The 10,718-nt window shown below is 43.0% G+C and overlaps 1 protein-coding gene across 2 annotated transcripts; it reads right to left on the reverse strand.

Annotated features, from left to right (window-relative positions):
• Nucleotides 1-771: 771 nt before the first annotated feature.
• TENT5A (terminal nucleotidyltransferase 5A) lies at nucleotides 772-8,000 on the reverse strand. 2 transcript variants are annotated; one of them, XM_089693092.1, is made up of 3 exons: nucleotides 7,713-8,000; nucleotides 6,085-6,599; nucleotides 772-5,791 (listed from the first exon to the last, which is right to left on the reverse strand). In XM_089693092.1, exons 2-3 carry the CDS (start codon nucleotides 6,514-6,516, stop codon nucleotides 5,012-5,014), a joined length of 1,212 nt encoding a protein of 403 aa, XP_089549218.1. In that variant the 5' UTR covers nucleotides 6,517-6,599; nucleotides 7,713-8,000; the 3' UTR covers nucleotides 772-5,011. The 2 variants fall into 2 exon arrangements, with proteins under 2 accessions (XP_089549218.1, XP_089549217.1); XM_089693091.1 differs by having other exon boundaries at nucleotides 7,702-8,000.
• Nucleotides 8,001-10,718: the final 2,718 nt, after the last annotated feature.

The following is a 10,718-nucleotide window of genomic DNA, read 5'->3' on the forward strand; positions in this document are numbered from 1 at the left end:
AAAAGGGGAATTAAAAAAAAAAAAAGGATGCATTTTTTTTTATTAAATATAATATCTAAGGACCCCCACCACTTCCTGGTCCCAGTATTTTGCACCACTCCTAATAAATATTTAAGAAACATATGAAAAAGCAGAGAGTGCTGGAGGAAGCAATATCTAAAGGTGAGCTGCACAGAACTTTAACTGGAAAATGTGGGCACAGAAGTGATACCTACATAACATACTAAACTCACAATCTAAATACTGTAGCTCATTGGCATTACTTTTGTAAAGTGCACCTTTATATGACAAGAAATAAATGAGTAAAATAGAACCAAATGGTCTAATTTTGAATATTTTTTAAAGCCCACCTATATGACAAGGAATAAATGAGCAAAAGAATGTTTGATTAATCTTCTTACTAATTATAATATAAATGTCAGTTTAATATTTGTTGAGTCTGATATACATAGAGTTTAATACAATTACTGTGAATGTTAAATGGTTGCCTTTAAGTGTAAAAACAGAAATGTTGTTTTAAGGTTATCTATGTTGCTAAGTGGAAACAGAGCCAAGTATTTTTGGCATGTTTCAGCTAGGCCCTTTCCTAGTTGACTGCACATATTTTGGCTGACAAAAAAAAAAAAAAAGACAGGATTAAAATTTTTGAGCTCCCACCAGGAAGCTGATGAACTCGACTATTCTCAGAATTAGTGACTTTCCATGATTTTGTATGACACTTGCGTTATTCCATATCCATTCTGTATTTAACTAAAGACATAATACACCGAATCAATAGAAAAAAATAACTTTTTATTTACAAAACAAATCCAAATATTGGATGTTGTAAACAAAATTCACAATTCTTTTCTCCTAAAGTACATATACCAACAGCCTGCATGCTTTCATTTGGTCTGCTTGTCCTTTACTTAGTTTATGGTCAGTGAATTGGAAAGCATAGTGCAGGTAACTCTGAAGAGGCAGTATTCATATTACAGTGGAAGGAAGGAGAGTAAAATATGCACAGTCTTCTGAAAGCTGCAACTTTTGCAATAGTCTAGTCGAGCTGTTTATTTTTCCAGCACGCGTTTGCCTAACTTCAGTTTACAACTGTGCACCCCCTAGTTGAAAATAAAACCACACTTTTGCTGTAAGATATGCAAAATATATATTTTTTTTCAGATTTTGCAATATTATCTAAGACATGAGATCTACAATGAAATATTCAAACAAAATAGTTTTTTTTGTTTTGGTTTTATCTCAATAGATTTTTTTTTTAATTGGCAAAGTCATCAACCAACAATATAATACAAGTCATGTACAAAGCATTTACATCATTTAAAACTCTGAATAAAATATAGGTATGTAATGTAAAAGCATCAGTGTTGTAAAGCAAAATAATATTAAGAAAGTACAAATTTTGACACACATCCCCCCCTCCCCCCATAGACACAACACCCGTGCACTTTGTGTGCAACAACATACAATGGTTTGGCTTGAAAGAGATCTGATGTTTCATCACATTTGTATTAGCAGGTTTATCTCAACATAGATTAGCAATAAATCCATCCGCCATACAAACTGTCCAATGGCTGGTGTTTAAGGAGGCATGTATTTCAAAGGGGGCTTTGTCTCTCTTGCAAATTCTCAGTTCCAACAAATTGGATGGGAGACATTTCATTCCCACTGATTGCTGCAAGAAATGCCTGTACACAATACTGTATTAAAAAAAATGGATTTGGTTATCAGCGTGAATAAAATGAGATCCGAGATCATACTAGGCTAGAAAGAGAACAAGCCCTGTATTTGTTGTGATTAAGAGGTATGAAAATCATCTGTAGCCAATTGTAAAACAGAAAGGATTTTAAAAAGTTACAAATTGTCCAAGCAAAATGAAATGTTAAGATGTGCCTAAAGAATAAAATTCAGCTTTGTGTGAGCATTAGATTTGAGAAGTCATATCCCCTCATCAGAAAGTGGTGGAGATGCTCAAACTATATGTTTAAATATCTTCACCCGAGATGAAATATTTGTGCAATGCAGACAGTTGTGGTAAGAATAGCCCTACCCCATCACCAGCTGATCCTATTTCCCCCAGCCATCCCCTTCAATTCAGCTCAAAAGCCATGTGAATATAACTTTGGATACTGTTCTGATTTAGACATGCACATCTCAATTTTGATTTACTGTCTGAAGGAATGAGGCATGGGAATCAAGCCTTTCTCTTCACTATTAATCAAGGAAGGCTCTCCATTGACCAAACATAAAACAGACAGAAGCAGTCACAGAAAAGGCCAGAATTTTCCGTGTAAACAGACAGTGGCAGTGCAATAGCTTTAGCAGATCCTGCTAAATTCACAGGAATGGTGCTACAGTAAACAAATCAGATTCCTGCTAAAAATGGTCTTTTAAGACTGTATAGAAGACCAAAAAAAAAAAAAAAAAAAAAAAAGGGTAGACAGACACTAAATCTGGCAATTTCCAGAAGTTACTGGACAATCGTAACCTATAGCCTCAAAGAAGCCTTGGGGGCCAGAGTCAAGCTTAACCACTAGACTGCCAGAGCTGTCAGTTTTATTCTAGGGCCTCTGGTGCTAGGATTAAACAGACAGAATTCTTTCTGCATGCTGATTAAACCAATCAATACATTTTATTCATATAACTCGATTCCCATTACTGAAATCAACACTCTATTTGGCACTAGAATATTACGAATGATTATATCGCTATCAAGGTCAAGTATATATTACATTTACAAAGTTTTATATGGTCATACATAACGTTTCATTAAATGTTGCAGAAGTTAAAGAAAAAAAAAAAATCAGGTCACCTCAGTTGTGTATATCTACAAAGGCAATTAGAAACACTGTAATTAGGTCTACTAGCAATGTATTTTAAGCTACATTGCAACAGTGATTTACAGTCTTCTAAAGGCCTAGCACAAATGTGTCAGCACATTTCTAATTTTAAATGTAAGCTCTAGGAGCTGTGAAACAATAAATTAATCCAGATACTGAATCTTTCAGCCAAGTCCCTACACATCAGATGGATGCAGCAGACTGTGCAAAGCAACTCACAGGGCAAGGTTTTTTGCAGATAATTAATCAAACAGGAGTAAACAAAGGGGTGTTGCCTCACCACTCTGGGATGAGCACAATACACAATTTGTCATAAACTTTAACTCTCCACCTCTGTCACAGCCCGATCAATGTAGTATTGCTATAGAAAATTGAAGAAAATATTACAAACAATTCCTCCTTTTGTCTAGGGTCAGCAAAAGAAGTATATTATACAAGATTCAATCTACCCCATGATAAAAACTGAGCATCTAGCATAAAAGGGTAGCAGACAAATTTTGGTTTTGGAGGATAAAAAAAAAAAAGAACATACAAATATGTTGGATTGCAATTTCATTTTTTAAATAAGGTTACAGTACTAAAGCAAATGCAGAATTAAACATCTCAGTTGAAAATATTTGGTATAATTAAAAAAATAAAAAAATACTGAACTAAAGTAACGTGCAATTCAGCTTCATTTCACATTAAACACCTCTAGTGGTCCTACGATGCATCAATGTATTCATTAAAACAAACCAAGCATATGGAGCTCCACTTGGAATTTGGTGCAAAAGGATTTGAAAGGATATTTTTGCTTTTCCAAAGTTTGAGTTGTTTGCTCACTTGATGAGGTTACAACATCAATGTTCTTAATTCATTTTTAAATTTAAAACATGTATGTGTATATGTCTATATATAGAATATTATATTATATAGACACACAGTTTGAGCTGCTGGGATGTACTGCAATTTTAAAAACCTAATTAATATTTCTATTCCACAGACCAATCTTTGTTCTTAAAAAAGAGGAAGATTAAAAATATCCCCCAGAAGTGTTGATTTCACAGAGTTTCCAGGGACAAGCTTAAACCTGGTTTGCAAGGCTCTGCAATGGTAAATCCTGTGTCAGACTGTTGAACACACAGTTCTTTACAGAAACATTTTCTAAGTGCTACATTTCTCTAAACCATATTTCAGTACACCTTTGTGCATTTGGAAACACACGCACGCTGTGTGAATATGCAAACCTTTCACAAATAATGAAGTCTATACAACTGTTTGCCAGGGAAAATATGGCATTCGCTGCACTGTTTATCACAAGTTCAAGATTTAGGTTAAAGTTTTATTTTTTTCCTTTTCTACTAGAATCCCTGAAAAAAGAAAATGTGCGGTTCAATCACAAAGATATGTTCTCTTAATTTTCTGAAGGCAACAGGCACTTTGATACAGTAAATAAACAGGTACACAAATAGGATCTCTTCTCCAACTCTTTCATTTTGGGTATATTTAAGAAATCTTTGGTCCTTAAGCATTAGATTTGCTACTAACTCTCCTACGCATTGTCACATTTGTAAAATGTGATTGATGCAAACATGTGGAAAGATAATCTAGCATCTTTCCATGAATGACAGTCTTCAGAACTGTACCACCCTACCGCAATTCACTAGAAGTAAGTTATGTCTGGTAAAAGCATTCTATGCAAGCAGCCAGGTTATACATTCTAAAACGACTCAAGATCAAACGCTGTAAAACCAAAATGGTCATTCTAATATATCCAATGCGTTTTTTCCTTCACACTTTGCTACAGATAATTGAAATTCAGAAGGAAAGGTTCAGTCTATACTCCCTTTTGCAGAATCCATTTTACTAGCCAACCTCTTCCTATTCAAATGTTACGTGAGCAGGAACTGCCGACCTGTACTTATCTCAAGCATTCCTTCATTGCATACAGCAGAAGGCTCTCTTAACTTTAAATGACAGGCTGCTTTGTGCTCTGGGGTTGAAACCCAATTAATTAGGTGCTTATCATTTTGATCGTGCTCTCATGAATTCTCTATATGAACCACAAGCTTCACAAAGACTGAAACCTAGAGCAGATCATCATTTCTCAAACTCGCACCCCTTTTAATTATTGGGCAATCCCCTGTTTTATATGCTTAGGGAACATTTCCCTCTAAGGAATTGTTCAGTCAGTCTTAATTACAGGGTAGCCAAGTGGAGTATGTATGTTGCTGGCATGTAAAGACAGGTTGTACTTGGGCAATGTAATAATTGCTAAAGTTGGCATCTGCTACATATGGGGCTGGCTGATAGTAGCACGTTACATTAGCCACATTGGGAATAATGTTTTGTTCAGCCAAGACTTGGATGGCTAGCATGGTGATAAGGCTCAGAGTCTGCCTTCTTTCGTGTCCCATGAGACATACTGTGCTTTCATTGACCACACCGTGTAGAGTCATAAGATAATCATACTTGCGGTCTTCTAAGCCCACAAAGTGGTTCTGCAAATAGGACTCCAGCTTCCTTTGCTGTTCTCCAATATCTGAGAAGTCAATGAAAAACCTAGAACACATGTACCTCTGTAAAGACTTCATTTCTGTTTCAGAGGCTGCCCTGAAGCCTCTTACCAAAAGGTTGCAGTACTTGAGAAGGCCACCTCCACGGATCTCCTCAGGGTTCCTGGTGGCAATGATCTTGTGACAAAGGTGATCAAAGGCTTCTTGAAAATCTCCATACACGCTCTCCCCAATAATGGTAGGGTGGAACGTTTCGGTCATTGGGTTCTCTGAGCACTCGTAAAAAAGCAAAAGGGAATCCAGCTTAATCTGAAAAGAATCTACGCTGAATTCAAACTGCCTCCTCAAGGAATCCACAAACTTGAGTTCCACATTTTTGCCATGGTTATTGGATAACGAGATCAGGCTCCATCGATCTGAGTCATTGCAGACTTTTACCATTTTCTGAACATAAGCTTCCTGGAATGGAAAAAACAAAAATAAAGCTGTCAATCAGGAGAGAGAGAGAGAAAAGGGTGACAAGTAGTCACTAATGCTGGTGTCCTAACTTTGCACAGAGCCATAAGAATCTATGTAGTAAGGGTGAAGTCGCCTATACTTGTGATGGTGGGGAAGGAGGTGGTGGAAGTGTGGGGTGGGGGGTGACTGGTCACATCCCTGTCTAGGGGCTACATCTAAATGAAAGTGACTGTTCACAGAGTGGCGGTGTTCATAGAGAGCCTATCTGTTCTGGACTGGAAGCGTGTATTTACCTTTAGGGTGAGCGGGGTTATCCTTTCCTTATTAACTCCTTCTGGTAGGAAATCCAACAGGCAATCCAAGACCACATCCTTGACAGTCTGGAACTCGGTCTCTCCTTTCAGGTCTGCGCAGAAGATGAGATCCAAGTCCTTGTAGCCCAATCCACTGTCCTCGTGCAGGATGTGACTGGCAGCCGAGCCATTGAGCCTGACATCCCGCACCTTGATGTCCTTCTCCTCCAGCCTGGAGCGCACTACCTTGACGATCTGCCTGGGCTTCATCTCCAGGGTGGGGAAGTTGCCCCGACCGTGGATGGGGATGGTCTCGGTCAGGATGGCATCCAGCCTCTGGACTTGCTCCCAACTTAGGACATTGCAATTAGTGCTGTCGCAGCAGCCAGAGCACATCGTATGGACGGCGCCGACATTCTCCTCGTCTGCCATGGTCAGATGGAGCCGTCTTCCAGGCTCTGACAACTTCCACCAACACGGAGAGGATGAGGAGGGCTGCTCGTCTCCGTCCGATCCTGCAAAAAACACAGAAGCCGATCAGCACCGGCGATCACAGAGGCTTTACATAATCCGCTACTTAGGAGGAAAATAACAAGTGCGCAGACAGCCGGCTATACCCTGACCCTACAGCTGGCTATACCCTGACCCTACTCCTGACCATACAGCTGGCTATACCCTGACCCTACTCCTGACCATACAGCCGGCTATACCCTGACCCTACAGCTGGCTATACCCTGACCCTACTCCTGACCATACAGCCGGCTATACCCTGACCCTACTCCTGACCATACAGCCGGCTATACCCTGACCCTACAGCTGGCTATACCCTGACCCTACTCCTGACCATACAGCCGGCTATACCCTGACCCTACTCCCGACCATACAGCCGGCTATACCCTGACCCTACTCCCGACCATACAGCCGGCTATACCCTGACCCTACTCCCGACCATACAGCTGGCTATACCGACCCAACTCCTGACCATACAGAAGGCTATACCCTGACCCTACTCCTGACCCTACAGCTGGCTATACCCTGACCCTACTCCCGACCATACAGCCGGCTATACCCTGACCCTACTCCCGACCATACAGCCGGCTATACCCTGACCCTACTCCCGACCATACAGCCGGCTATACCCTGACCCTACTCCCGACCATACAGCTGGCTATACCGACCCAACTCCTGACCATACAGAAGGCTATACCCTGACCCTACTCCTGACCATACAGCTGGCTATACCGACCCTACTCTTGACCCTACAGCTGGCTATACCCTGACCCTACTCCTGACCATACAGCTGGCTATACCCTGACCCCTCTCCTGATCTTACAGCTTGCTATACCCTGACCCCTCTCCTGATCTTACAGCTTGCTATACCCTGACCCCTCTCCTGATCTTACAGCTTGCTATACCCTGACCCCTCTCCTGATCTTACAGCTTGCTATACCCTGACCCCTCTCCTGATCTTACAGCTTGCTATACCCTGACCCCTCTCCTGATCTTACAGCTTGCTATACCCTGACCCCTCTCCTGATCTTACAGCTGGCTATACCCTGACCCCTCTCTTGATCTTACAGCCGGCTATTCCCTGACCCCTATCCCGTGGATACGCACACAACGATCACCTGCTGTCACACCGCTGCTGCTGCTTCTGCTGCCGCCTCTGGATCCTTCTAGTGTAGATGAGCTTTTTTTCCCAGACTAGTTTATATATGGACTATGGGGAGTCTCCGATCCTCCCAGACACGCCCCTCCATTAGCATAGCTATGTGCCCGGGCACATCCCCCTCTGTCAGTACGGGATCTCCCCAGATGGGTCAGGGGGGAGGATCTGTCACTGAGTCTACCCACGTCTCCTGACAGTGACAAAGTAATGGTGGTCCCCCTTAGTGCTGATCACAGCCTTATGACAGCTGATCGCCAACAACAACACTACAATGAGCATCTAGACCTGGGCTCCGGAGAGATCAGGAACATTTGGGATGATGAGTGACAGCCCCTCTCGTCCAATCACATGCCGACTACGCACATGCTTTTTTTTATTTTGCCCTGACGTCAAAGCCGGACTAATTCAGCAGAGGGCGGGGCGGGGCCAGGATCTCCCTGAATGAGTCGAGGGCTGTCAATGTATGAGGGGGCAACGCCGGGTTATCGCATCCAGATGTCAGTGGCCCTGATAGGAGGTGTGCGACTCATCGCTGCATCTGTTCGCCGCTTATCTCTTTAATCCCGGAAGGGGGAACATGGCTCATTAATTATGGACGATTATTTGACACCCTATTGGGATGAGTCACACGGATCTGAGCCAGGAGAATGAGAATGAGATTTGGCCGCCTGTCCCCCGAGGCGGAGGGGGGATGTGGACTTGTGCGGCGTGACGAGAGCGCCGCCTGCTGCCCGCCTGCCTGCACCTACACATGCCATGGCAGGCGCTGGGGGAGGGGGGAGCAGAGATGTGTGTGTGTGTGTGATTGCGGCTACCTGCACTCAATAGAATCCAGTGAGACGTTCTAGGAATTGATGAATGAACTCTTCCTCTCCATCTACAAAGCCTTCTCAGTCATACAATGTCAGGGGTCTCTGAGGGAGGATAGGATGTCATTGAGGAAATAAAGCTGTTTGTTCAGTGATGGGAGAGACAGGCTAGAAGATAGCTATTTACTATTCCTCATTCCTGCGCTGACTCTAGCCATCCCGGCCCATTGTGCAAATACCGTCCATCTCATTAATAGGCAGCTATTAGTGGAGTGCGTCTAGTAAAGGGAGATGTGCAAAGGGAGGCCACTGACTGCTGGTCCTTCATGACTCATCTACAAGGGGAGGTGGGTGACAGGCCTGCTCTGCCACTGACATCAGCACAGCTTAATGACACCATGATACCAACAGTCACTTCTGAGAGATGGAAGAAAATAACACCATAATGTGTCTTAAGCTTACCGCTTTATGCCCTTTATTAATAAACTGGTTGTAAACTTCAGACGTGAAATATGAACAAAGCATATCCTTCTATAGTGTGTACTTACCTCAATTAAGAGCACTACATGTCATTTCTGTCTTCTGCTTTGTTCCTCTCCTATCAACATTAATCACTTCTGATAAGCTTTCCTGACACCAAGAGAAAAAAATGGTGACAGGTGAGGGACCTCAAGCAGGGGCGTCCCTAGGGTTGGTGTCACCCGGTGCGGTAACACTTGGTGACACCCCCTCCAACGATCCCTGCAGAATGGATCGGATCTGCGGATTGAGCATAAGGGATCGGACTCCAATCCATTATGCTCAATCCGCAGATCCGATCCATTCTGCAGGGATCGTCAGCTTGCTTTACAACTTATCTTTTTGTGGAGCAGGTCCAGTGTCACCCCATGCAGTCGGTGTCACCCGGTGTGGAACGCACCCCCCCGCACATGCCTCGGGACGCCACCGACCTCAAGCACAGTGACAGCCTCGGATCTGTTCCTTTGAGCTGTGTGAAGGGGGGGTCCCTTCCCTCCAATCAGTTCTCAGACCTCTCCTCACTGAGCTCTGCAGAGTGTGATTTCAGCTCCCCACCCTGTTTTCTGAACTCTCAGTCACGCTTTATAAACTCAGCACTTTGAACAGATGTAGAGAAGAGTGCAGATAAACAGGTACACCTTATGTAGGAGGATTTGTTTTATCTCTGTGTATCGCTTGAGACCATTCACTGGGTATATGTAAGAGTTTACAACCACTTAAAAGGAGAACTGTGTTCAAAGCTCTTTCAGCCCTACATTTATGGAACACAGTTGTGCACTTCATTCTGCACTTCTGTGACCCAGATTCAGCTGATATCGGGCTAAAGTCTGCTGTCAGCTGACATCACAAAGCCAGTCTAGGCTCTAGAAAGACCCCAGTTTAATATTGGGAACCATTCAGATCCCTGAGCAGAAGCTGGCTCAGCCTGTTACTGAGCCTCTGAGAGCCCCGGCCAGCTGCTCCCAACACCTGCACAGCCCAGTGCTCGAGTGAGACTGAGAACTGAGTGATCAGCTGTCTCTGATCGGTCCGTTCTCAGTGTAGAGGACCAATGCTGTATCTTCCTAGGTGGGTATACTTGTTTTTTTTCCCCCCAAACTCCTCTTTTAGGGCCACCACAAAAATGTGTGAAAAATGTTCACACCACAAAAATGCTATGGGGGCACCCGCTGCTCCATGTATCCATTCACACATGGAGTCACGGCTTTGCTTGGCTCCACCCCCTCTCTCTCCTCATTGGCTGATTGGCTGTGATAGCAGCAGGAGCTGGGAGCCAAGGCTGTCATTCACATCGCTGGATCGCGATGCTGCTCAGGTAAGTATTGAGGGGGCTGGGGGCACTGCTGCACACAAAAGGTTTTTTTTTTTACCACTTTAAAGCCGCACTATGGGATAAATGTGAATCTTTACCAAAATATTGTGCAGTGCTAGTACCATAATAACGTTACCTGAATAATCATGTTAAAAATTGGGTTCACAAAAACATAGCAGGGATGATTTACTAAAACCAATGCATTCAGAATCTGGTGTAGCTGTGCATGGTAGCCAATCAGCTTGTAACTTCAGCTTGTTCAATCAAGCTTTGACAAAAAAACCTGGAAGCTGATTGGTTTCTATGAAGAGCTGCACCAGATTTT

This window comes from Staurois parvus, unplaced genomic scaffold (assembly GCF_062004578.1).
Source record: "Staurois parvus isolate SC_StPar_1 unplaced genomic scaffold, SC_StPar_1.0 ptg000613l, whole genome shotgun sequence".
NCBI classification, from domain to species: Eukaryota; Metazoa; Chordata; class Amphibia; order Anura; family Ranidae; genus Staurois; species Staurois parvus.